The 26,494-nt window shown below is 55.0% G+C and overlaps 1 protein-coding gene across 10 annotated transcripts in view; it reads left to right on the top strand.

The window, feature by feature from the left end:
• Nucleotides 1-24,658, top strand: part of ATP9B (ATPase phospholipid transporting 9B (putative)) — a 231,072-nt gene extending 206,414 nt beyond the window's left edge. For all 10 annotated transcript variants that reach the window (XM_057526452.1, XM_057526448.1, XM_057526449.1 and 7 more), the window contains 10 exons: nucleotides 2,385-2,483; nucleotides 4,370-4,459; nucleotides 7,372-7,516; nucleotides 7,708-7,772; nucleotides 8,331-8,486; nucleotides 8,586-8,650; nucleotides 14,172-14,280; nucleotides 20,806-20,863; nucleotides 21,559-21,762; nucleotides 24,111-24,658. In XM_057526452.1, coding sequence (XP_057382435.1) covers nucleotides 2,385-2,483; nucleotides 4,370-4,459; nucleotides 7,372-7,516; nucleotides 7,708-7,772; nucleotides 8,331-8,486; nucleotides 8,586-8,650; nucleotides 14,172-14,280; nucleotides 20,806-20,863; nucleotides 21,559-21,762; nucleotides 24,111-24,247 — 1,128 coding nt within the window. In that variant the 3' untranslated portion in view covers nucleotides 24,248-24,658. The remainder of the gene's footprint in view (nucleotides 1-2,384; nucleotides 2,484-4,369; nucleotides 4,460-7,371; nucleotides 7,517-7,707; nucleotides 7,773-8,330; nucleotides 8,487-8,585; nucleotides 8,651-14,171; nucleotides 14,281-20,805; nucleotides 20,864-21,558; nucleotides 21,763-24,110) is intronic.
• The last annotated feature ends 1,836 nt before the right edge of the window (nucleotides 24,659-26,494 follow it).

The following is a 26,494-nucleotide window of genomic DNA, read 5'->3' as shown; positions in this document are numbered from 1 at the left end:
CGTAGGCCGCGTGATGCTCCCTGCCTGACCTACTGACCTACTGTCCTGCTGTCTTTTCCTAACGGTTTGTCCTCTTCGGGTCCAGGGGAGATTAGCACGTTGTGGTGTAAGTTTTAGTTCTCAGGAAACTGCTTTCTTGCCTTACTTACCTGTGCTCTCACTGAAGCTGAAGTTCAATTACAGATGGCTGAGAAAATGCATTTCAGTGCTGCCTCAAGGACTGAGAGTGAAAAAAGTACAGCTTGCTTTTAAAAGAAATACTTGTGTCTGACTGGAGCAGAGAGAGAGAGAACTGGAGGAAACTGTCAGAAGGCAAAGCTGTGGGCGGCTGCAAATAACAATACACTCAGCACGTTCTGATCAGGGCACCGTGACGGGCACAGCAGGGGGTCCCTGCCGTCCAGGCCTCGGGCCGGGGAGATGTCGGAGCCTCCGCACCCGTTCAGGGCCGTGGCGGGGGCGGCCGCTGCTGTCTGCGTGTGCTGTCCAGGTGCTGGTCAGAGTGGAAGAGAGCAGCTCAGACTCAGGACGGTGACCCGAGCTAAGCCTGTGCGGCCAGAGGCTTGTGTGGAGAAACATGACTGACTAGAGGCAGACGACCTGCTCATTCCATTGTGATTTTTCGCGAGCTCCCCATCAGGCTCGCTCTTGGGTGTTGCTGCTGGGCTGTCAACACAGCCGAGGCCTGCACGTTTCTTGTGTAAAGATTTGGGTGCTTGTATGAGCTGCTTGCTAAGCTCTGAAGTCAGTAAGGCTTGCTGGGGTTCTGCCCTTTTTCCTTTTCATGTTCCGTCAGGAGAAGCAGACTCTTTCGTCCCGTCATAGTTCAAGGATGTGGTTTCAGCCCGTCCTCTGAGCCTGAGAGGTGGCGCTCGGCCAGGCCACACGTGTCCCTGAGTTGTCAGCAGCGGGCCTTCTTGTTCTGTGGCGTTAATTGTCCCCAACTTTGTCACGGTGACGTGTCGTTGTCTTAGATCCAGGCTCGGTAAAGTGAATATTAATGTGTAACATAAACAAAAAACACAAACCCTCAGACACTGAAAAGAGCCACAGGTAGATTGTGCCTAAGTGGAGAACCAGTATACCATGTAAATTTTTTGTTTCCTATTCCCAAAAACGCATATTTATGTATGATACATATGATACATCTGAAAAATTCAGATGATAGCAAGAAGTTGCTGCAGTTATAGAAAAGATATATAAACCATCCTGTTATGTATAAAGTGTGCTGATTTTGCTCTCTTTTCAGTCTAAGGATATTTACACATACAATATGTGCATGTGTTTGATATTTTTAAGTAAAAGTGGTGTTCGGGAGTTCCCTGGTGGCCTAGTGGTTAGGATTCCGGGCTTTCACTGCCGTGGCCCAAGTTCAATCCCTGGTCTGGGAACTGAGATCCCACAAGCCATGCGGCATGGCCAAAAAATAATAATAATAATAATAATAATAATAATAATAAATAAAGTAAAATAAAAGGGCTAGATTTAAAAAATATATATTTTTTTAAGTGGTGTTATTTGACATGACTTATTTGATAGGAAACAACTTTCGGGTTAACTGTTGACCGTTTACCCATTTTGAACCTCAGTTTTCAACCGAAAATCTCACACAAGTGAGAACAAGGATTTCAGGGTCCCCCTAGCTCTGCAAGCCCTCGGCCTGTGGTCCTTGGGCCTGTTTGCTGGGCCTGCAAGGCCGTGTAGACATAGCCTTCTGTCATACTCAGGCGTCCTGCTCAGCCTCAGCCGCGAGGCTCCTAATCCCCAGTCGTTCACCTGCCTCAGCTCTGCTGCTGTGTCTAAACGTCACTTCGCTCTTACCTGTTTCAGCCAAGCAAGTCGGCAGAGACTTTTATTGTGGTAAAATGTGCATGATGTAAAGTTTACCATCGAAGCCATTTTTAAGTGCACGGTGCAGTGGCACTAAGTACATTCACACTGTCGTGTAACAGCAAGCACCCTCCACCTGCCTTAACTCTTTACGCTGTAAAACTGAAACTCTGTCCCCGTGAAACGCTAGCTCCCCCTCCCCCTCCCCCAGCCCTGGCACCCACCATCTCCTGCCTGTCTCTACGAGTCTGACTCCTCTGGGGACCTCAATCAGGTGGAATCATGCGGTGTTTGTCCTTTTGTGACTGGTTTGTTTCACTCATCAGTTGTTGCAGGTGTCAGAATCCCCTGCCTTGTTTAATATTCCTTATATGGATGGACCACATTTGGTTTCTCCATCATCCATCCATGGACTCATGTGTTGCTTCATGTTTTGGCTGTTTTGAACGGTGATGCTGAAAACACGGATGTGTAAATATCTTTTCAAGCACAGACACTTTTCAGAGATGAACACGTGACAGAGTTGGGGTTCACCAGCTGAAACTCTTTCCTAGATATGGATGCTGACGGGTGATAAACTGGAGACGGCCACGTGCATCGCCAAGAGTTCTCACCTGGTGTCTCGAACGCAGGACACGCACGTTTTCAGGCCGGTAAGTGTATGTCCACATCACTTTGAATTTTAAATGTTTTGAATTGAAACTTACTGGTTTTGTGAGAATGTATACACAGTTATTTATTAATTAATAGATACTATTTTAAAAGAGAAGTAAGTTTCTTACTCGATTTATAAAAACATGTTAAAAATAGATTTCTGTTAGTTACATATATTAAATGTGATCAAAAAGCTGCTTTTGATAGAGGGAAACAAGGTCTAAATTCAAGAGTATTTTTCTGTTGTACTATTAGAATTATTAACGACTAAATATCTATTTTAAAATAGACATACTGCAGTCATTTTCCGTTCAATTTATAAAAGTGTATATTGATAAAAAATTACGTTTGGGAATTCCCTGGAGGGCCAGTGGTTAAGACTTGGCACTGTCACTGCCAGGGCCCCAGGTTCCATCCCTGGTCGGGGAACTAAGATCCCACAAGCTGCACGGTGCAGCCAAAAGAAAAAAAAAATTACGTTTGTCTATTAGTTAGACACAATACATGTGGTTGAGAAGCTGCTTTTGTGAAACAAGCTTTAAATACAAAGTAGAAATGTGTTTTTAATCTACTACCATCTTCAGGTTAAATTATCTTCCTTAATTAGATCAAAGAAAATTAATAGAAATGATCGAAATTTGTGTGTTTACTGTATCTACTAGTTATGATGAAATTTGATTCAAACAAAAAATAAAAGTTTCTTGGGTCTTGATTGATGGTAGCTGAACAGACGTTGTGTGTCTCTGTTCCAAATGAAGCCCTTGCACCTACAGAAATAGTGATTTGAATATAATTTACATGTAAATGTAGTTTATTTTGAAGCATCAGAATCACAAATTAGGCCCTGCAGACTACTATTTGCAATTAAATTATTAATGATTCTGATAAAACTTCAGATCAATTTTTGTTGACTTTGCAGTGTTATAGCCCCACAAATAAAATTTCCACAATAAAACCTACCTATTTAAAGATGAATCTGGATTGATTAATCTGGACCCATGAAGTTTTTTATTTCAGTCCTGTTATATATCATTTCTTTTATGCCCCATAAAATCTCCACAGAAAGAATGTCAAAAACTAGTATGTTGGTTTCTGAAATATTTTCATTCAAAAATTAACGATATTTCGAGATTATGACTTGATTTTACTCTTTTCCATCATTCAATCCTCCAGATAACTCAGTTTGCTTGAACTAATAGAATAAGTTGAAACCCGTGGTAGAGACAACAGAAACAATTTTATAAAAGCATTTTGTATCACTTGGCATGTTATGAAAAGAGGCGTCTTTAAATGAAGCCTTGATTTTAGGTCATTCCGTCCCTCCCTGCTGTGTGGCCACGAGGAACTCGGCTTCCTCGGGCTGTGATGCTGAGGTGTGTTGACGTGTGTGCAGAGCGGCATCCCTGGCGTTAACACTCACCCCGACCCCACTGCCCTATGAAAGTGGAGAGACTTCCAGTTCATGGTCGTCATGCTCTCTTACCCGCGTATATTGAGAAAAGCCAGTTGTCTTCCCCAGCTACGCAAAGGCGCCTGTTAGCTCATGGGGGGCGGTGGTGGGGGGCCGTTTGTCTCTCTTTCTTGACAAGCCAGTTCTTCTGTTCACTTTGTCTCACTGTAATTGTGGTACTTGCCCTGCACTTTACAGTGTACGTGTCCTGCCTTGAGTTGCCACACGTTGGAAAGCAGTTCGTATTAAATAAGTAGGTATTTATTCCCAGCACTGTAGAAGAAATTTGAAAGAGCAGTTTGTTATAGAATTTCCTGTGTAAAGCACCTTCTGGTTTTAGAAGTGTCTAAAGATCTGTGATTTGTATATCAGGGCGTGTTTGTGTGTGTGACTTAAATAGCATTGTAATTGGGTACTTTTTCCCCTTTTATGGAGGTAACCAGTCGGGGAGAAGCCCATTTGGAGCTGAATGCCTTTCGAAGGAAGCATGACTGTGCACTGGTCATATCCGGGGACTCCTTGGAGGTGAGGCTGGGCCCTGACCGAGCAGGTGTCTGTGTGTCTTTCTGTCTGTCTCCCTGGAGGTGAGGCTGGGCCCTGACCGAGCAGGTGTCTGTGTGTCTTTCTGTCTGTCTCCCTGGAGGTGAGGCTGGGCCCTGACCGAGCAGGTGTCTGTGTGTCTTTCTGTCTGTCTCCCTGGAGGTGAGGCTGGGCCCTGACCGAGCAGGGTCCGTCTGCCTGTCCCTCTCCCTGGAGGTGAGGCTGGGCCCTGACCGAGCAGGTGTCTGTGTGTCTGTCTGTCCTTCTCCCTGGAGGTGAGGCTGGGCCCTGACCGAGCAGGTGTCTGTGTGTCTTTCTGTCTGTCTCCCTGGAGGTGAGGCTGGGCCCTGACCGAGCAGGTGTCTGTGTGTCTTTCTGTCCTTCTCCCTGGAGGTGAGGCTGGGCCCTGTCTGTCTGGTGGACTGTGGGCTTCCGCAGTCAGATGTGTTTATCAGCCTGCGTCGCCCTCTCCACTGGTTTTCACGTCTCTGCTCACAGCAGTGATGTGCGCGGGTGGAGCCTGAGAAGAGGCCAGGGCCGTGTCGCAGTGAGAACTTGGTCCTTAAGGCTTTGGCGCTGGTCGGTCCTGGGCTCGTTCAGAACTCTTCGGGTGCTTGGAGGCCTGCTCTTCGTTCCTGGCGTGGCCGCCTTGGAGCCTGGCTCTGGTAGCCGTGATCTCAGTTTATCCAAACGCGTGTTTCCAGCAGCGGCCCTGGGACCCAGGACCCTCTGCTCCTGGAGGCCCCGTGAGGGGCTGGGCGGCCCGCTCGGGTCCAGCCCTGTCTCCTCACTCGGCGCCAGGGTCGCAATGGCCGGAGCCGCCGGGTGGGGGGGCTGTGCTGGGGGCCCCTCCCCCTGCAGCTTTTGCCCGCGGTTCTCTCAGATGTTTCCAGAAGTCTGGGCGGAGCAGCGCAGCCTCTGGTGACCCAGTCAGTGTGGCCACGGAGGCCAGCCTGGCGGGGGGTGGGGGGTGGACGGGACGTCAGGAGCAGCGGAGACGGCGCGCCCTCTGTGGCCACGTGCGTGCAGATGGCGCCGTGTCCGGCTGGCTCTCCCGCCTCCTGCCTCGCCGGGGCCGCGCGTCCCGACTCCGCGCAGCTGCTTCCGCAGAGCCGCCGGGACTGCGGGGCCTGGACAGTGGGGGCCGACGGCAGCGCTCCCGCCCGCCCGTGCCCGGGATGGAGGACTTGGAGGGCGCCCCCTGCTCCCCACCGCGCCGTCCCCACGAGCTGACCCCGGGGACGCCCCCAGCCTCGCTGGTGTTCACTGCGTGTGTGTTGTCTTATAGGAGCCGCGCGGGCCCCTGGCGGACGGTCCGACTCGCCGGCTCGGCTCCGGCCTCACGTTTGCATTTCTCTGTCTGCACCGCGGCTGCCGCGGGCTCCTGAGTTCTTGCTCCCGTCCCTCCCGCTCCGTGTGCGGGACCCGGGACCCCTCGCCGGCTCGGCACACCCCCATCCCCGCAGCGCTGTGAACTCACGGCTGGGCCGCCTGTTTCCGTGGTGCCTGGTGCTGCGCGACCTGCCCGCCGGTCTCCCCGGAGCCCGCGGTGTCTGGTCCCCCCCGGGCTGGGCCCTCCATCCGGCCGCCGAGTCGGTTCAGCACCCGCCGGTCCCGGGCTCCCTGAGCCCCAGCTCCTGCCCTGCGCAGCCGCCCTCTTGATGGTGCCAAGGAGCGCGGCCCAGCCCCTGTCTACGGATCACACTTCCTTGGTTCTGGGGGACGAAGGATGACTGTCCCCTCCTTCCCAACTCTGGCGACACTGATGTGGGCCTGAGCCGGCCTTCGAGCCCCCTTTCCTTTCCGGGCTTCTGTCTCTTCGCTCCACCTCCCGCCCCTCGTCCAGAGGGTGAGGCCGGCCTCTCCGGGGCAGAAGGGCTCCGTTTCCCCCCCGGCCCCCGCCCCCTGGGTGCGGGTGAGGAGGAGCGAGGGGCCTGGGCCTCGCATGTTCTCGGCTGGTCCCGCCGCCGGCTTCCGGCTGCTCACAGCAGCCGAGACGTGCACGTGGCTGTCTGCTTTCCAGCGCCCAAAACATTTTGCGAATTTCCCCTCCGTTCTGGCCCCTCCTTGTAGGTCTATGTCTTTTTTAAAACCTCTCTATAGTTGGGACTTGGGGAGGGAGCAAAAGTAGCTACTTGTGTTAAACACGCTTTTGTGAGTGTGTTTTTATTGAAACCTTTTTGCTGTTTCTGTCCCCCAAACCCACGTGTTGTTCCTGGCCACCAGTCGGCCCCAGAGAAACCGCAGGTTGCAGAGCACATCCCCACTCCCCGCCGGCACCCGTCCTGCTCCCCAAAGGCAGCGTCCGCTGTTTCTGTTTCTGGGTCCTGCAGTGGTTACTCCCCTCAGCGGGGATACTGTGTCCGTCTGTTTCCTGTTGAGTACCTGCCGTGAATGCGGGTTTTCGCTCACCGCCCAGGTTTTAGGTGGCAGAGGACCTGGGACTGCGTCTCGACCCCTTCACGCGGGGCATGGGCGCCCGCAAAGGTCCCCTGCAGGCGGATGTGCTGTTGGTGGTAGTCGGCGCCCCGGGGGCTCAGGACCCTCATCTCTGACTCCTGTCCTTCGTGCTGGGGTGACTCTCGGGGTGTCCAGCTCAGCAACGGGACCCCACAGACTTCAGGCAGCTTTGGGGAATTTTTATTTTCCCAACCAAGATGGGGAACTAAGGATCGTCGCTGAGGGTATTGTGTGCTAAAGACCAAAGACCTCTTCAGCCAGCCCCGGAAGGTGGTGCTGGCATCCCCTGAAGGCAGACGAGCTTGTCCGGGCTTCCCTGGAGCCCTCCTCCCCTCAGTCACACGAGCCCGGCCCCCAGCCTGCGTGCGGGCTCTGTCCATCCGTCCTCCGTCCATCTGTCCGTGCCCTGAACGCCGGCCTCGCTCCTGCCGCCCCAGGTCTGCCTGAAGTACTACGAGCACGAGTTCGTGGAGCTGGCCTGCCAGTGCCCGGCCGTGGTCTGCTGCCGCTGCGCGCCCACGCAGAAGGCCCACATCGTCAAGCTGCTGCAGCAGCACACGGGCAGACGCACGTGCGCCATCGGTGAGCGCGGGCATCCGGGGAGCCGGGGTCCTGAACTGAAACGCACGGGGACGTGCTCCCCATCTCCCGCCCGCCCGCCCGCCCGGCGGATTCCCCCTGTCTTCCTGGGTGTTGAAACCCCGTCCGCCGGTTGGCGAGGAAAGCCGGCCCCTTGCAGGCTCCCACTTCACGTCCATGTTCCGTGCTTCCAGGTGATGGAGGGAACGACGTGAGCATGATCCAGGCAGCGGACTGCGGGATCGGGATCGAGGGGAAGGTACGTCTGTCCCTTGTCCCCGCCAGGCCCCTCGCCAGCCTGCTCACACACGCGGCCGGGGGCTGGGGGGAGGCGGACCCACGCCCTGCGGGAGCAGCTCCACGAGGGCAGGTAGAGGGCAGGCACGTCCTGCTGGGACCCGGGCGCCTTCCTGGTCCCCGAGCCGTGCGGGGCTGTGCCTGGGCCGCTTCCCAGATCCCCGCAAACCTTTCTCAGCCCCACACACACGGCCCGCGCTCAGATGTCCAGGTCTCCCGGCCAGTCGGGAGCTGTGGTCTGCCTCCTGTGCTCACGTGAAAACACCCAGAGAGACCTGGACACAGGCTGGATCCCGGGCCCCTCTGCTTCGTGAATCAGGCCACAGTGCTGAACCCGCAGCCGCTCGGCGGGGTGGCAGGTTCAGAGAACTGTCTTGAAGATGCCCCGGTCCCTGCTCAGTTTCCGGGACGCCGTCGGTGCCGGGCCAGGTCCTCCCAGGGTGCTGGCGGGCGGCTCCCGGGGCAGGGCCCGCGCTGTGCCCCTGTCCGGCCCTGAGCGGCCCCTCTGCCTTGGTCGCAGGAGGGCCGGCAGGCCTCGCTGGCGGCCGACTTCTCCGTCCCGCAGTTCAAGCACATCGGCCGCCTGCTCATGGTGCACGGGCGCAGCAGCTACAAGCGGTCGGCGGCGCTCAGCCAGTTCGTCATGCACCGCGGCCTCGTCATCTCCACGATGCAGGTGCGGCGTCCGGAGGGGCTGTGCGGGGCCCCGGGTGCCTCGCGGCCTGCGCGCGTGTCGGCCGACCGTGAGTAACGGGCGCTGCTCTCCTCCCTCCAGGCTGTGTTTTCCTCCGTCTTCTACTTCGCGTCCGTCCCTCTGTACCAGGGATTCCTCATGGTGGGGTAAGTGGGCCCGTCACGCGCAGACACGGCAGCGGTGCGTCGGGAGGGCTTGTAGCCCGGGGGCCTGTGCAGGGGGTTGCTTGCGTGCTTCCCACACACTCAGCCTGAGGACGAATCGACCGGTGTAAGGAGCCAAGAACTGGGGCAGCCAGAGGCAGCACGTGTCCTCTTGTCCCTCCTACGGCCCTGCTGTTACGTGTTCTTGTGGAATTTCTGTTTACATGGGGCAGCGCACCTGGGTCGGGAACCGTGTCGGAGCCGGGACTTTCTCCAGCCCTCGGCGGCATCATGGTGGGGGTGGGGGGTGTGGTGACTGGGTCGCTCCCAGGCTGGGGAGCCCCTTCCTGAAGCCTGCGCCCTCCTGGCCGGACACTGTTATGCTGATGGCGGCGTGAAGTTGGCAGCAGAGACTTCGAGAACAGATGGTGCTGGCACGGGACCTCACATTCCGGGACAGACTCCGTAAGGCCTCCCGCGGTAACGAAGCTCATCCTCAGGGCGCCCGCCCGGCAGCTGGGAAGCCCGTCCGCAGAGCGGCAGCCCGGGGCCCGGGGCGAACGCTGTGCTCGTTGCGCTGCCAAAGCTACAAAGCGGGAGGCCTGTGTCAGACGAGAGTAGACCGGAGTTTCCTCTCCTCATCCTCCGTGACCGCGCCAGCAGGTGAAGTCAGCGTGGCGGCCGCTGTGCGGTGGACAGCCCACGCGGCTTCCCTCCTCCGCGAAGCCCCTCACCCGCGGGGCCGGGCCTCTCCACCGCGTGGTAAGGGCGACGGCAGTTAGCACACGTGTCCCGGCGCCGTCCTGTCCCCCCGCATCCCTCGGCCACAGGGGTGCGGCCCCCCCGTGTCACGGGAAGAAGAGGGAGGCCCGGCGCCGGAGGGGCTGCGTGCCCTCTCCCGGCCTCAGCGTCTTCCCAGGTCGGCGGAGGACAAGCCAGCGGGTTATCGCACCCCGTGGAGCCCGGTTAAAGGGCACGGTTACATGCATGTCGCCTGGCGGCTCCCTGAACCCCGAGAATCCCGGGGATTTCAGCGAGAGGCGGGGGCGTCGGGGGTGCGACGTGGGCTGGTTTCAGGGTGAAGCTGGGCGGGCGAGGTCCCGTTGCGAGTGATGGGACTCCCTCAGCCGGACGCCACCTCAGCCTCCCGTCCTGTGTCCTGGCCTCCTCCCCCCGGGCCAAGGGCGTCCGCCGTGTCCACACACCCGTGTCTCCAGAGTGGACGTCAGAGCGAACTGGGGACCTGGTGGGACCGGCTCTGGGGGTGTCTGGGGGCGCAGGGCAGGCGGCAGGGGCGGCGGGAGGCTGGCGAGGGGCAGACCGAGCTTGGGGTGTGGGCGCAGGAGAGCTTTCCAGGAAGAGGGAGCCCTGAGGTGGGTGCTTGTGCCCCGAAGAGGATAGGGCGCTGAGCTCGGCAGCGGGGGCCGGGGCAGTGGCGGGGGTGTGCGGTGAAGGTGCCGCTCTCCTGCCACGGGGACGCATCCCTGAACGCCCGGCTTGCCACCCAGGAGCCGCAGGGGCTGGACCCCGGTCCCCTCGCCCTGGTTCTCCATCGTTCCTCCCCTCTTCCCCTGGCTCCTGTGTGGCTTGAGCTGTTGAACAGGTTAGGTTCTTGTGGAAATTAGAGTGTATCCTTCCCCTCGGAACTCATGCGGACCCTTCCCAGGTCCCTGGAGGCAGAGGGGAAGCACTGCCCCTCCCCCGCCCCCAGGCCCCGGTCAGGATAAAGGCTCCACCGCGACTGGCTGCTGGGCTGGGCGATGCGGTCCGGGCAGCCTGCTGTTGATCGCAGCAGGAGTTCCTAGAGTCCTTCAAAGAGAGGGAAGAGCCTAAGGTACAGAAAGCTACACATTTTTTTACATTTTTCCGTTGGTTGCTGAAGTCTTTGCAATAATTATCACATTAATTACTCTAAATAGCACAGAATTTGCACAGTAGTGCCGGTTACGTCTTGAGTTTGTCCAGTGCATTTCTTCCTTGGAGGCCAAAGAAAAGCATAACCATTCTCACTTTCCATTTTTCAAAGTATGGATTTGAAACTTTAAAAGGAAATTTTAAGGGGCAGTGGTGATTACTCCTTAAATAATAACTGCCTGAGTTCATGAAATTACAGCTCTAGGCCTGATTTCATTTCCCCTCTGCAGCCTGAGCCCTGTCCGCATAAGCGCCCATTATTTTTAAAGCTCCTATTTATCATCAGTCTTCACTGAAAGTTTTATTTAAAGTTTCTCTGCATGTCCATCACTTAAACGAGGCACCTGTAATTCTCTGAAGCATTAGTTCCTTGGATTTGGCCGGAATGGAGGGAGATGCTTCTAAGTTAAGCTTCTTCAAAAATAAATAATAAAATAGTTCTGCCCTCACCTAGAAAACAAATATAAAGAACTGGGCAGGAAGCAATGTGATGTTTTTATCAAATAAAATCTAACCAGACCAAATTACTGACCTTCCATGATGGAATAACTGGCTCTAGAAACTACAGGACAGTTGATAGAATTCCGTGCCACGTATGTATGGTTTTTATCCGGGTTCATTTCATTAGCTTTCTAGGGACTGGTGACCCAGGTGAGGCCCACCGCACTGCTGGTTACTTCACGGAAGGAAGCTCGTGCCGAGGCCGCCCGGTGCCCCCTGGAGCCCACCTGGCGGCACGTGGCCCACATCCCTGAGGTCCTGGGAGGGGCTGTGCCCTCCCTCCACACGCCTCCCTTGGCAGGTCCTTTGGGGAAGCACCGTGCATCCTGGCCCCACTTAGCATTCACGGGCGTCAGCACATCCAGGGTTCTGCGAGGCCTGCTCCACGTGGTCGAGCCAAACCCCTCCTTTGCCCGACAGCTGCCGACGCCCCGTGTTCGGGCAGCATCCTCGGAGACACGCAGGTCTGCTCTAGCTGAGGTGTCCCTCGCGTGACGGCCACAGCTCCCAGGAGGCGCCCCGGGCCATCACAGGTATGCATCCTGGCAAGGGACTTCAGTGGGGAGCCTGAGGGTGCACGTGAGAAGACTGCCAGATGCCGTCTCCACGGGGTACCAGGAGGGCACGTGACGTCTGAGGACGAGTCCTGAGCTGCAGGCAGGGAGCGTGGGCGAGTGATTGAGGAGGTGGGCTCGCAGCCCGTCACCGAGCGGCACCACGGAGCGACAGGAAACGCCCTGTCCTCCCAGCCCACGCGACTGGAAGACAGGCTGAGGTACAGGGAAAAGCTGTTTTCAGACCGTGGGCACCAGGCAGCAGGCACTGATGCCGGAGACAAGGGAAGCTGGCAGGATTCACAGCTGGGAATCCCTGGAACCTTGGGGGGCAAAGATTCCTTAGGCACAAAATGCGTGAACTGTTACAGGAGAAATTGACAAGATGGACTTCATCAAAATTAAGTCTTCGCTCTTCTAAAGACAATATTAATCAAATGAAAGGGCGAGCTGGGAAACAGTCTTTTCAGTACGTATATCTGATGAGAGCTCTGTACCCAGAATGTTTCATGATCTCCAAACAACTCAGTTTTTTAAGAAAAGGCTAAAGATTTGAACGTACATCACAAAAGAAGATGTAAGAATAGCCAATAAGCACATGAAAATATATTAACATCATTAGTTACAGGAAATGGAAATTTTAACCCCACTTGGAGGCCAAGTTAAGACAGACCGCGCTAAGTGTCAGCAGGAAGCTGGGGCTCCCGGGACTTACAGCTCCTGGCCGGAGTGCACAATGGTGAAATGAGCCCAGAAGACAGCTGGCCGGTTTTTCATACGATTAAGCGTTCGGCCCAGCAGTCCCCCCTCTCCTCAGCCTGCTCCTCCTCTATTTGCCGTGAGATCCACCGTGCCACGTCCCTACCACCTGGGGGGGTCGGGCAGGGTGCGGGGAGGGCGCGAAGGCCCGGCCAGGGAAGCAGCGGACGCGAGGTCCCCGCGGGCGGCCCAGCCTGTGTGCGGGAGACGGCTCTTCTGCCACCTGGGGTTGGGGGCTGATAGTGGGATGGGGGTCTGCGCTGGGACCCTGGAGGAGGCCACCCAGTCGCACGCTGGAAACTGCCCTCAGCAGCATCAGCTGATAAAAGGGGTGGTGACGATGTCTGTATTTGGTTGAAAAGCCGGGCGAGTTTCCGGCACACTAACAAGGGTTCTCATCGACCTCTTTACGAAAATAGAGGCTGCTCGGGCCTGCGCTGTGAGTCTCGTGAATCCCGGAGCAGGAGGTCACTGGGCCGGGTGCACGCGCAGCCTGGTCCTCGTGCGTCGGCTGGCTCCGGGGGTGTGGGCCGGGTTCTGCCTGGGTTCCCTGGCCCTTTCAGCGCCCTGAGTCCTAACGGGACTAACAACAGCAATCAGAGATCTAGAGGAAAGTAAAGAGCGTGTGCTTGTTGCACCTGATGCAGAAGTTAGAGGTTGAACCTGAAGGTGGAGAATCGGGAGCCGTCAGAGTGCAGCCTGACACTGGACGGCGGACGGGAGACTTGCACAGGGGACTCGGGGGGACGCGGGGACGGCAGACGGGCCCGTGACGAGGCGGTCAGTGTCATCAACCGCCAGGAAATGCATATTTCAACCACAGTGAGCTGCCCCTCCACGCCTATCAGAATGGCTGAAACACCTGTGACAGCACCAAATTATGGTGAGGATTCAGCACGCGGATCCCTCATATATGCTGGCAGGGATTGTAAACTGGTGCAGCCGCTCTGGAAAGCAGTTTGGCAGTTTCTTATAAAACTAAACATACAGCTGCCCTATGCCCAGTGCCTGCACTTGTGGACATACGATCCCAGGTGGCACCCGTGTCTGAAATATGTGAAACTTACTTTTACAAAAAACCTGTGCAGTGGATGTTTATAGCAGCTTTATTTGTAATAACCGGACACTGGGAACGACCCAGATGCACTTCAGAGAATGACTGGGGTGCAGAGATGCTCTGTCCACAACCACGAACGCTCCTCAGCAACCAGAGGACGGCCTGTCGTATGGCCACACTTGGGTGACCCTCCAGGGACTGGGGCTGAACGAGAAGCCGAACCCCACGGTCACCTGCTGTGTGGTGCGTGCGCATCACCTTGAAGTGACAAAAGTTATAAGATGGAGGACAGTTGCCAGGGGTTCAGAGGGGCTGGGAGAGAAGCAGGCTTCAGGGGGCGCTGGTGGGCTTGGATGCTGTGTCTGGACCATGTCAGTGTCGGCGTCCCGCTGGAGACAGGCTGCAGTTTTGGAGATGCTGCCTCTGGGGAAAGCTGGTTAAAGGGTCCCCGTGATCTCTCTCTGTTACTGATACTGATAACTGTACTCACTTCTGCAGTGATCTCAAAATAAAAGCTTTAATTAAAAAAAGAAAAAAAAAAAGGATCCTGCTGCCTGTCAGCATTTGCGGCTTGTAGACCTTGCTCCTGTGCTGTGGGTAAGTATTCAGTTTTAGGACAAGTCGTGCTTGGTTGCCAACTTGTTTTTGTTCTGTTTAGGGTTCGACCTTCGGCCTCTGGTTCAGAGGTGTGCTCCCGGTGGTGCCGGGCCCCCCGTGTAACCTCTCTGCTCTCCTCCAGGTATGCGACGGTCTACACCATGTTCCCTGTCTTCTCCCTGGTGCTGGACCAAGACGTGAAGCCCGAGATGGCAATGCTATACCCAGAGCTGTACAAAGACCTCACCAAGGTGCGGCCCCGGTTAGGCATCAGAGGGGGAAAGGGCGTTCGCGCAAATGTTTGCAGTGCAGCTCTGATGTCACGCGTAGAATTATAACTGCGAAGGGTGCTCATGACCGCTTGTGGAACTGCTGTGGACGTAGAACCGCGGCCGAGGGCTCCCTCTTTCTGGGTGAAGGATGCTTTGAGCGGGGCTCCCGGCCTGCATTGCGCACTGGGCGGGGCCAGCTCCCTGCCCACCTGGAGCCGGCGGCGTCCGAGCCGTTAGGGACCTGGGGCCCTGGCCAGGAGCTCCTCTGAATGCCCACGTCTCCTCTGGCCGTGGACTTCAGAATTTTGTCTGAAAGCGATCTGCAGTATGTTTCTGTCCCTGAGACCCGCGTGCTGTTGTCACGGTGACGCTACTGAGGTAGAAGTCCTCGTCCCTGAGCTGCGCAGGCTTCATTCACGCCGCCCAGAACTGCTCTGGGACAGTTAAGCATTCCTGAAAGAAGTTTTAAATTTATCATGTTTTCTATGAAAGCATAGAAAACATGCTCCACCGGGTGGAAGACATGCCCAGCTCCCCACACACAAACCATGGTGACCTCAGAACCTTCCAACACTGATTGACATATATACACTAATATGTATAAAGCAGATAACTAGTAAGAAGAACCTGCTGTATACAAAATTAATTTAATTTAATTAAAAAAAAAAAAGAACCTTCCAACACTGAGAACAAAGTCCACGGACCCCCAATTAAATTTAGGTTTACAGTTCATAACCTGAAGTTACCGACTCTGATTTTTAAAGCTGTAGCCGTATGTTGTAATGGAGAAAGAATCAGATTAGGCATTAACAGGTAGACTCGCCCAGCTGACCTCTAACCAGTCCCAGTGCTGTTGGGTAAGTCACGTAAATCTTTGGATTTGATGGTGTTTTTGTAAGAATTTGATGAGATTAAGATTTTTTTTTAATTTAATTTATTTTATTTATTTTGGTTGCACTGCGTCTTCATTGCTGCGCTCGGGCTTCCTCTAGTTGCATCGAGTGGGGGCTCCTCTTCGTTGCGGTGTGCGGGCTTCTCATTTCAGTGGCTTCTCTTGTTGTGGAGCACGGGTTCTAGGCGCGTGGACTTCAGTAGTTGTGGCACGTGGGCTCAGTAGTTGTGGCTCGTGGGCTCTAGAGTGCAGACTCAGCAGCTGTGGTGCATGGGCTTAGTTGCTCCGTGGCATGTGAGATCTTCCTGGACCAGGATTGAACCTGTGTCCCCTGCCTTGGCAGGTGGATTCTTAACTACTGCGCCACCACGGAAATCTGAGATTAAGATTTTTTAAATCCATTGAAAAAAATATAAAATGCCTGTATTACTTCTATAATCAGGCCAAAAATAAAGCTAGCTCAACAATGTAGTATAAAATAAGATAAAATAGCAAACATTATATTTGATAATATAATATTTTATTTGATAATAAGATACAGATGTGAGACATATATAAAGCATTATTATCATGATAAAAATATGATTGTGAGTATTACAAGTAGAAGAAAAACCTTTTGGTTTAATATCTTAAGATGGTGAAACGATCATCATTCAGTGAAGCAGAATAGGATCAAAGATCCAAAAACTACAGGAGGCTATTGCGAATAATTATAATTTTAGTAGATTGTGTGTTTCCTTATTTCCAGTGGATCCAGAAATGTTTCCCTAAATACTGCCTCACAGATATGAAGGGGAAACAAGCTTTTTATGAATATCAGTGTAGGGGCTCGGTGGCTGCTCAGGGTTAAGGTCACTGCAGGTGAGGCCAGGTGATGCTGCCAGACCGTCAAGGTGGGAGGACTTCCTAACAGGACTGCAGTGTCCCCACCAGTGAGGGGACACGCCACTTTCACTGTTGCCCACCAGAACCTTCTTTGTGGGTTGCCACATTACTCTCGTGGTAAAAGCAGGCTCCCGGGGTCACAAGCATCCGGCGTTGAGTCCCAGCTCCCCTCTGACTGTAGCCGCGAGGTGGTGAATCCACACCATTAGCTGATACATTTGAACTTGAGGGGATGTTGGGAAACCACGTCCAATTCCAAGTTGGGTCTCCTTAAGGGTGCTGGCCTTCCATTCTTGTTAGGGTGACCAACAGTTAGAATATTTCAATATCCTAAAGTCAGGACCACATTCCTAATTTTTTTGACAAGAGTTCAGTCACTTATTTTCTCTAGACTCCTTTTCTTCAAGATCCAAAATCTGTACTTTTTGTCTTTAAAGTATATATTTCTTTAAAAATTGAATACACTCTAAATCCTTTGAAAATAAAGTAGCACTAAGGTACTGAACCAGTTAACTTGATAAGAAGTGAGTATTTTTCTTATTGAAGATGGAGAAGCATTCGGAAGCTTTACGTTGCTTCTGAGCCCAGCACTCTGCACCCGCTGGGGACAGGCAGTCTGTCCGAGTCCGTCACTGTGGGTGGCACGGTTGAGGGTCCTGTGCTGGGCACTTGTAAAGACCTAGAAGGCGCTGCTCCTGGTCTCCACAAGCCTTCAGTCGGGAAAAGAAAGCATGAATTCAGGGTAAATTAAATGATGGTTGGACAGTAGCAGAAAACAAGCCACGGGCTGGAATGTAAGTAACTGTCCAACAGATGATTTATCTTGTAAGTTCTGAGCAGGAATCTCAGGTCACGGTAAATTCATTAAATACCGCAAAGGTAATCAAGGGAAGCAACGTGCACATCCCTTGTAAAACAGAAAGGAAAGAACTCTACTTCGAAATAAAATATCCTGGTTTTATACTTATTTCATAGCCAGTCTTTTTATGCTAAGAGTATAAATGCTCCAAGCATCACCCATCTGACTTAGGGTTCTAACGAGATTAGCCGATCCTGAATGTAAACATTTGTTCTCTGCTCTGTCTCCAGGGCCTAAACCTGGACACGGTGTCTGTTCAGTAATTGGTGAATGAACGAGGGAGGGACTGAATCAGTTAAACAAAGAGGCAACCTTTCCTTCCTCTTCCTAACACCATATAGTTCTCACTCCTTACAGAAAAGACTGTATTTGTAAGGATGTTTGGGTCGCGTTCTGCTTTGAGCTGTTAAGCTTTACTCATGGTGAGTGCAGTCACTTCTGATTTTCTGGTGCTGCCAGCTAGAGGGGAAACATGGACTCATCCCTCTCCTAACCCTACAGATGACTTTATTTGTCCTGAATGGTCTGTGGCCTCTTAGGAAAAACCACCTGAGCCTGAGCCCTGGGGTCGGGACTTAGGTGACCCGTGGTCAGCTGAGTCAGCCTGTGTGGTCCTGAAATAGTTCAGCCTTGTAGCTGTGAGTTCAGTTACCCAGCCATAGTGTTATATTCATGATAAATTAAACTACTCACTAACTACAGAGACACCTGAGTTATAGTTGTGCTGACTGTCAAGATATCAAGTAGGTGATGTACAGTCCTTCATAAAAGCCCTTGAAACCATTAGACGTTGAACTATTAGGACTACTTCACTATTTTTATTTTCTGTTGAATAGTCTCAAAATGGTTTTAGCTTTTGAAATGTGTATTTGTATCCTTGTATAATTTTAAAAGTAATAGTGATAAGGCAAGGAAAGGAAATTAAGGGTATAGAAATTAAAAAGGAAGAAATAAAAATATCTGCTTTCAGGTGCCAGAATTGTCTATGTAGAAAATCCCAAATAATCCACAAAAAAACCCTCCTAGACTAGTAAGTTTAGTAAGGTTGCAGGATACAAGGAAAAAATATTTTTAATTATTTCTAATTCTGTATAGTAGCAATGAACAATTGAGATCTGAAAACAATTTTAAACACTGTTTATAACAGCATAAAAAAGGGAAATACTTTGGTATAACTAACAAAATATGTGCAGGATCTCCATGCTGAAAATTGTAAAACTGGCTGAAAGAAATCCTAGAAAGGCATAAATGAATGTTCGTGGAATGAAAGTCTCAGTGTTGTTAAATATTGACAACTGATTCTAAAGTTTATATGGAAAAGCAGAGGAACTAGAATTACCAAAACAACTTTGAAAAAGAAGGACAAAGTTGGAAGCCTCCCAGTACCCGGTTTTTATCACTGGCAGAGGATAGACACCCAGGTTAGTGGGGAAGAACAGAGAGCCCAGAACTACAGCCACGCATGTCAGCCGGTCTTTGACCAACGTGAAGGGGAATCCAGTGGAGGACGGTCGTCTTCTCAACAGATGGTGTCAGGACAGCTGGTCACCCTCGGGCCACACCTCAGGTCTCACACAGAAATTCACTCACAGTGGGTCCTAGACCTAAATGTGAAATGTAAAACTGTAGACCTTCTGGGAGAAAGTACAGAAGGAAATGTGCATGACCTTGCATTAGGCAAAGAACTTTTAGATATGGGGTCATAAAGGAAAAAATTGATAAATTGGACTTTATCATAATTACAGACTTTTTTTCTGTGAATGACACTGTTAAGAAAATGGAAAACAAACCACAGACTGGTAGAAAATATTTGCAAATTACACTTTTGATAAAGGATGTGTATCCAGAATATATAAAGAACCCTCAAAACTCGAAAAGAAAACAACCCAAGTTTTTAAATGGGCAAAAGACCTGAATTGACACCACACCAAAGATGATGGTGTACAGACGGCAAGTAATCACTTTTATGAAAAAACGCTCAACGTCATTTTTCATCGGGGAATTGCAAACTAAAGTGAGATACCGCCGCAGTCTGTTAGAATGGCAAAAATGTAAAACCGACACCACCAAACGCTGGCAGGGACGCTCAGCCGTGCGGGTGGGAACGCAGGCTGGTGCAGCCGCCCTGGAAGACAGCTTGGCGGCTTCCCGTACAGTTAAGCACACGCTTAGCACGTGACTCAGCAATCCTACTCCTAGGTGTTTACTCAAGAGAAATGAAGAGGTACGTTCACACAAAATCACGTGCAGAAAAGTTGATGGCGGCTTTGTCGTAATTACCAAAAACTGAAACGGCCGGCCGCCCTTCCCCCCGTGAGGGTGCACCACGCAGTGGGATCGTGTCCATGACGGGAGAAAACCCTTCCATTCAGCAACGCAGGCGACTCTCAGATGCGTCCTGCTGCCCAGGAGAAGCCAGACGCAAGAGTGAGTGTGACCCCAGTGACCTGCCGCTCTGGGAAGTGCACAGCTCTAGGGACAGAGGACAGATGGGCGGCCGCCCGAGGCTTGGGGTGGGAGGGGGTGACTGGCAGGGGGCAGCGCGGGAACTGTGGGGTGAGGGACTCTTCTGTCGCACGTGGTGGGTGGAGACTGGCCATCTGCCAGCACAGAACCGTCCACCCAGGAGCTGGCATGCAGACTGGGGCAAAGGGCTCCAACCGCAGGACACGTGAGCCACAGACCCACGGGGGCGGGGGTGCTGCCCTAAGAAGCCTCGGGGAGAGTGTCCATGAGTGCCTGGGGAGGGGGCTGGAGATGAGATGGGGCTCCCGCCGCGGGACGCGGCACCGCAGGGCCCCTGCGCCTGGCCGAGTCGGCGGCGGCGTGTCTGGTGCAGGTGCAGACAGAGGCAGGAAGGAGGACCTGTGTGCACGCGTGCCAGGGTCTGTCCCCGGGCGCGGCTGTGGACGCCGGGCGGGCGGGATTCAGCCTCCGGGCGTCCTTGTGCTGACGCGTCCCTCTGTCCTATGTGCGGTTCGTTCTTCCTCGTGCCGTTCGGCATCACGTGCCACCTCTTCCTGGCGGGGGTGCCCCGCGTCCCAGCAGAGCTGTGGTCTCATCCGCTAGGCCTAGCTGCAGCGTGACCTTGAGGCTGCCGGGGCTTCTCATCCATAAGCGGAAACGATGTCTGTCGGCTGTGCCGGCGAGCGGGAGACGCGGGGGACGAGCGGGATGGTCTGTGAGTCCCGTGCCGTGGCCTCGCCGGGCTTCGTCCCGACACCGTCGTCCACAGGCCTCAGGAACGTGTGCTGCCTCAACCAGCCCTTGGCAGGAACGGGCTGGGGGGGGGCGACTTGTGACCCCATCTTCCTTCTCGGGTAGAGGCGTCTTCGGGAGTGTGGTCGGACAGGACGCAGGCCGAGTTTTCAAGGTGAAGGTTGCTGTGCCAGAAACCCTTGTTTGTGTTGGGCTCGTTGATACGGCATCTTTTCCAGAAAGGACCCCGGGGCCTAAATTCCGACTTCAGGTGTGATAGACCGTCCTCTGTCATCTAAGGAAACTAAGAAGTAGATATAGGAAGATTTGTTCCCAAGAAATAAAGAAGAAATAAAGGGAAACTGTTTTTACTATGCAGAATAGTGCGTTTCAATGTTTGTTTTATACACGTCGACTCCTGGGTCACTAGGAAGCCCGGGAATGGATAGCCGTGGCTTAAGGTCACCAGAGGTCAAACAGAAGAGACTGCTCACCCCTTTACCATAAGCTGCACAGGGCGGGCGGCCCGGGTGCACGGGAGGAAGACGGTGGCTGGATCAGTACGTGGGTTGGGCTGGGGGCCTGGGGTCTTTTACGAGTCACCCGCACGTAGCTACTTGAAAACGTGCGTTCTGCTCTGTTAACTAAGCTGCTCCACTGTCTACCCTAGGGAAGATCCTTATCCTGTAAGACCTTCCTCGTCTGGGTTTTAATCAGTATTTACCAAGGTAAGACGGACCTGCCTTCTCCTGCACTGAAGCTTTTTTGTCTTCTATGGGCGATATTGTTTTCACCTCCCAGTTAAGTTCCAAAAGCTTAACATTTCATCAGCAGTTGAATATTGCTTTCAGTTTATCTTGTGAATCGATACCCCAGCAGCTGGTCCCGCAGGCCCCTTCACAACGCAGCGGGGGTTGGCGTTTTTACTGGTGCAGGCTACCTAAAAACTGACCTGTTTTTAAATAAAAGACAATCCAGAAAAATTTAATCGGCGCTTACCACAGTGCCTACGCCCCACAATGGCTTTCTCTCTTGGCGTGAAAGCCGGACTTCGAGAAATACGAATTACGAGGTCAGAAGTCACCCGCTGCCCTCCGCTTGGTGTCCCAGACGAATGGGGGCCTGTGGAGGGTGCTTAGCAGACGGCCCTGGAAGGCGACCTGGAAGGTGGCGGCCAGCACACAGTGGCTAACTGGCGTGCAGGCACGGCTCTCCCCCCACTCTGCCAGCCCGCATCTTACTGTGTCCCCCCAGTCCACAGTTCACATGGACCGCTGGGTGCGGGTGTGCGCACAGCCCGTGTCTGTCGGTGCTGTCAGCGTCCGTCAGCGGCTCTCGCCCCTCATACAGTAACAGAGCTGCCGACCCGAGTAGCATGGTCGTCGTGTCCAAAGCCAGACCGCTCACCCTGGCTGTTTTCCAGGCGGCATCCTCATGTCCGGGGCCCTGGTGCTTTTCGAGTCCGAGTTCGTGCACGTGGTGGCCATCTCCTTCACGGCCCTCGTCCTCACGGAGCTTCTGATGGTGGCCCTGACGGTCCGGACGTGGCACTGGCTGATGGCGGTCGCTGAGCTGCTCAGCCTCGGCTGCTATGTGGCCTCGCTCGCTTTCCTAAATAAATATTTTGGTAAGTTGCTTCAGACTTCTTTTCTGAATAGCTGGCTATTACTGGTTTTTGAACGTTTTCTTTGTTGCTTCTACTACGTTATCTTAGATTGCAGGTCGTAATAAAACCCACATCAGACAGCTTCACAACACAGAGTTATTTTTGTGGAAAGATTAAACCCCTTGCAACAATACATGAAGTCGTGCCGAGTTCTCCCCACAAGAGCTGTATTGTTTGTCCCTTTTCCTGACGGAGGCCGCTGAGGCTGCAGGGAAGAGGGCTTCCAGGATGGGGCCCGGCGCCGCCCGCCCTCCTCCCCCCGAGCCACGGGGCCCAGCCGCCTCGGTCCGGAGCGGCGTCAGAACCTGCAGGCGGCACGTGGCCCGGGTCACTACGCCCCTGCCCGCCTCTCGCCCGCCCCCGTTACCAGCAGGGCCCTGAGGAGGGGGCCTGCTTGCTGGGTGTCAGCGCTGGCTGGCGTGGGGGAGGGAGGGGGGGGGTCACCCGACGTGGCCCTGGGGGAGGGTTGAGCTGCCCTGGGTGCATTCGCACGGCCGTCCCTGGTCCCTCTCCGACCCCCACTTCCCGTCCACGGCCGCACTCCGATCTCGCCTCACCTGACGCGCCTCGTCAAACCCAGCTCTTCACTCGCCACTGTCGGAAAATTCATCTAAGGCAGAGCCCTGACCCTTGAAGTCAAAAGTCGGCATCTACCTCCTGTTCCTAACACCAGCGACCTGGGACCAGCAGACTTCACTGGGATGAAAGATGAGAGCCTCGTATTTCTGTGAAGTGGAGGAGAGCAACGGACCATAAAGTTACTTTTGGTGAAAAGTGACGGTAACGTCACTTTTCATGTATTGTGAAAACATCTCCATCCTTCACACCAGAACTATCAATTACAAAATGAGTGTTTAGGCAAGTTTCAACAGCAGGAACTTATGAATCTTGTGCCTCTTCCATAACTTTAACGTATTATAGATGGTAGAGAAGTAAAAAGAATTCCAACATAAAAGCAGAAATTGGGTGAATTCACATCCAAGTATCTACTCAATGGTGAGTATGTAGATAGGAAAACTGTTAAAAATTCGTGTTTTTGCATTAAAAGAAACATTCACCAAAAAAATAGCCATGGCACATAGGAAGTGGTTCTTTTCAAATTATAATATCTTGGTTACTTTGTTTTGAGAATAGATGTTTGCTTTCCTGTGTGAACGCAAATTAACGCTCTTGCACGGAGCGATGTTGGCTTATTCTCGGGCGTCTCCCTGGGCCCACAGCTCCTGCTCCCAGCACGTGTGCACAGAGCACAAAGCAGAAGCTACAGCTGGGACACCAGCAGCAGGGCTGCCCGGGGCCCCCGTGTGAAGCAGGCACAGGCAGGGTGTCTCGTGGAGCTTTCTCGGGTCGTTGACGCTACTGTGTCCTTCAAGACTGCAGAAACTTAGCAGAACGCTGTCACTCCAGAGGCTCGACTGATAAGAGCCCCGCCTCTCCTCTTCGTGGCGTTTGCTGTGGGCTCCTCCCGCCTGGCGACAGCGTGGACGGCCCTGGGCCCTGGGCCCCGTCGGGGTTCTGCGGCTCATCGGAGGGGACGGTGCTGGGCGTCCTGCGTCCGCCGATGAGCACCCGTGTCCGCCAGGCGACCGTGCGTTGTCCCCGCAACATTTTACCGTTAATTTTTAGTGATTGGACCCCTGGAAAACACTTCCTGGGTTTTTTTACAATGTGCTTAAACACAGACCCGGGGTGCACGCAGACCCGGGGTTTCCCTGCACTTTCCTGGGCCTCAGCGTCCATGGACCTACCAGGCTACTTCGTCCCACTTACGACGACAGTCTCCAGGGATGGCTGTCCTAGGATCGGCCGCCCGTCGGGTTCTCACGCGGCTCTTCGCCCAAAAGGATTAGAACAGCCGTTAACCCTGGGAACAGAGGTCGGCCTGGGGGCACGTCCCCTGTGGTGGCAGGACCGAGGGGCACGGGAGGTGGGCTCACGGGTACAGCTCTGCCAGCGGCCTCGAGGCCCCGACGCCCAGGGTCGCCTGTCCTCAGGACGACGAAGGGGAGCCCGGACGGTCTGAGCCGGCCCCAGGCTGCGTCGCGAGGTTCTGCCTCTGGACCGAGCCCGCGGGCCGTGCAGCACCTGCCCTGCCGGCCGCGTCGCGAGGTTCTGCCTCTGGACCGAGCCCGTGGGCCGTGCAGCGCCTGCCCTGCACAGCTGGGCCTTCATGTCTCCTGTTAGAGGAGCCCCTGCCCCTGGTGTGCAGGGAAGGCAGGGCTGTAACCCAGACCCCGAGGCTCCACCAGGCCCACCTCTGCGGTGCCTTGGGCACCTCTGACACCTGTTCCTGGGTTTCTCTCCCACAGATCTTGCCTTTATCACGACTGTGACCTTCGTGTGGAAAGTGTCAGCCATCACGGTGGTCAGCTGTCTTCCTCTCTACGTCCTGAAGTACTTGAAGCGGAAGCTGTCCCCTCCCAGCTACTCCAAGCTCTCCTCCTAGGGCCACGCACCTGCCACGGAAGGTTCCAGCGCCTTTGGGCCCGTTTCCGTGATGCAGGGTGCGCGGCGGCGGCGGCGGCTGCCGAGAGAGGGCGTGAGGCAGGAAGGGCCTGGGAGGTGGCCAGGGTGGGGCTCCGCAGACAGTCGCGCCGTATCCGTGCCGGGGCCGGATTTCCTTTCCTTCCCTTTTTATTGTTTCTCCAAGTTTAATTTCCATGTCGAACCAGCTTGACTTTCTATTGAAAATGAGCCCTAATGATTTCACTGCTACTGTAAAGCATCCATCTTTGCTGTTCTGAGAATTGAAATGAAAGGCCATTTAATGTTCTGCCGTTTCCTAACATTCAAATTCTTTCTTTGATGTTACAATATGGAAAGTCGTCCCCACTTAACCAGAATAAAGTCTCCATGCTGTAAAGGCCCGTGTCTGTGCCGCTCCCTCCCCGCCCGCCCGCCCCTCCCGCGGGCCACGCTGGTCCCGGCGGCGCCCACGCGCCCACGGCAGCCACGTGGCGCAGGGCGGGGCATTTGCCCCTAAGTCCACGGCAGCAACTCAGGTACGTCCCAAGGCTCTGCTGTTAGTCAAGCCCGTTTCTGAGTTCCCACCCTTTCGACGTTTGAGAAGTCACACAACTGCACGCCGCGTTGGCGCCTGGCTCCGGCCGCCTGGGCCCCGGCTGTGGGCGCAGCGCCTCGCCGCCGAAGCTGGGCTGGAAAAACGCTTCCCTGAGCAGCCGAGTCCTTTTGTTCTAGGGGCCCTTCTGGGCGGGGAGCGGCTGCAGCGCTGGTCGCTGCTCGGGGTCTGAGCGCTGTGCCGGGACCCTCGGCGTGCCCGAGGCCCCCAGGGCTGCGTCCCACAGGAGGAGGAGTGATGCCCAGAGCTGCTCAGACTGTCCCACCAGCACCTCCCAGGTGGCCGGTCCTCCCCTGCCCACCGGGCGTCGCTGTTTCAGCTGCTCGCAGAGCAGAGCAGCGGGTTTGCGGGGATCTGAGGCCAAGGGAGGAACTTGTGCTCAGGACCCAGGGGGGACCTGGGGGAGGCCGGTGGGCCTGAGAGGGGACAGGCGAGGCGGGCTCACGGCTGTGCCAGCCACGTGCCCTGAGAAATCCCGGACGTCTCACCAGGGGTTGGGCGCTCACCCACGAGGCCTGACGGGGGCAGGTGGACGGGCTCCCCGCCTTGGAGGGGCCGGGAGGAGGCGCCTGGGGGTGGAAGGGGCTGGAAGGCCTGTGTGCAGAGTGAGCACGGCCGCGGCGGGGAGGGAAGGAGTGACAGGACGCAGGCGACCAGGAGGGGGGCTGTTTGCAGGCCGGTAGGTGCGCCCTGTAGAGGATGTGAAGCAGACGCAGCGGCTGGAGCGGGCGGGCCGGTGGGCGGGCAGGCAGGCGTTCCCCTGAGAGCCCAGGTCCGTAGTTTGACTGTAGCTGGGCGTGAGGAGTGCTGGTGACAGAGGGAGGGGGACGGTGGGTGTGAGGGGGGCCCAGTCTCCACCACCGTGTCCCCGAGAGCCTGGACGTCACTGGCCCCCATTACTGTGTGAAGTAGACGGATGGGCGGGGGGTCAGATGGACGAGTGGAGGGGCGGACAGGCGGGTGGATGGATGACAGGCGGGTGGAGAGATGAGGGGGTGGGTGGTGGGTGAACGGCTCTTCCGCAGCCCCTGGAGGTGGCCCCGTCCTATTCCAGACTCGTGACCGTCATCAGTGTCTCTGAGTCAGGGCTGCACTGTGTCCGCCGAGCCTGTGAACTCGCCCAGCGGCGCCCCGGGGGACGGGGGTGCGGGCTGCGGAAGTGGCCTCTGCTCCTTCCAGCTGGGACGGCCTGCGTCGCCTGCCCGGGCCCCTGCTGGGCCTCCGGCTGTGGGAGGGTTCAGGGACCCCGCCAGGGAGTGCCACCCCCGCCCCGTGGGAGGGTGGCCGGAGCTCCCTGCACCTCAAGCCCGTCCCCTGAGCCACATGGGTGCGGGCGTGTCCCCAAGTCCTGTCCGGGGGCCCCTGTGTGACCTTCGGCTGGCCCCCCTCCCTCGCTCCACCGAGAGGCCCTGGAAAGGCCCCTGTGCTCTGCGGACCAGGGACTTGGGTCAGGGCCTGCTGCCCTGTCACCCCATCCCACCGGAACCCCAGATGGTCCAAGGGCAGGACCCCGAACAGAGCTGGGGCCCCTTCACCCCCTCAGGCTCCGAGTACACCGGAACCCGCGAGAGGCCCAGCCCGGGCCCTGGGACGGGGTCACCCGCTCGAACCCAG

Source organism: Balaenoptera acutorostrata, chromosome 13 (genome assembly GCF_949987535.1).
Source record: "Balaenoptera acutorostrata chromosome 13, mBalAcu1.1, whole genome shotgun sequence".
In the NCBI taxonomy this organism is placed as follows: domain Eukaryota; kingdom Metazoa; phylum Chordata; class Mammalia; order Artiodactyla; family Balaenopteridae; genus Balaenoptera; species Balaenoptera acutorostrata.
The sequence above is the reverse complement of the archived record's forward strand: the minus strand, read 5'-3'. Positions and strand labels throughout refer to the sequence as shown.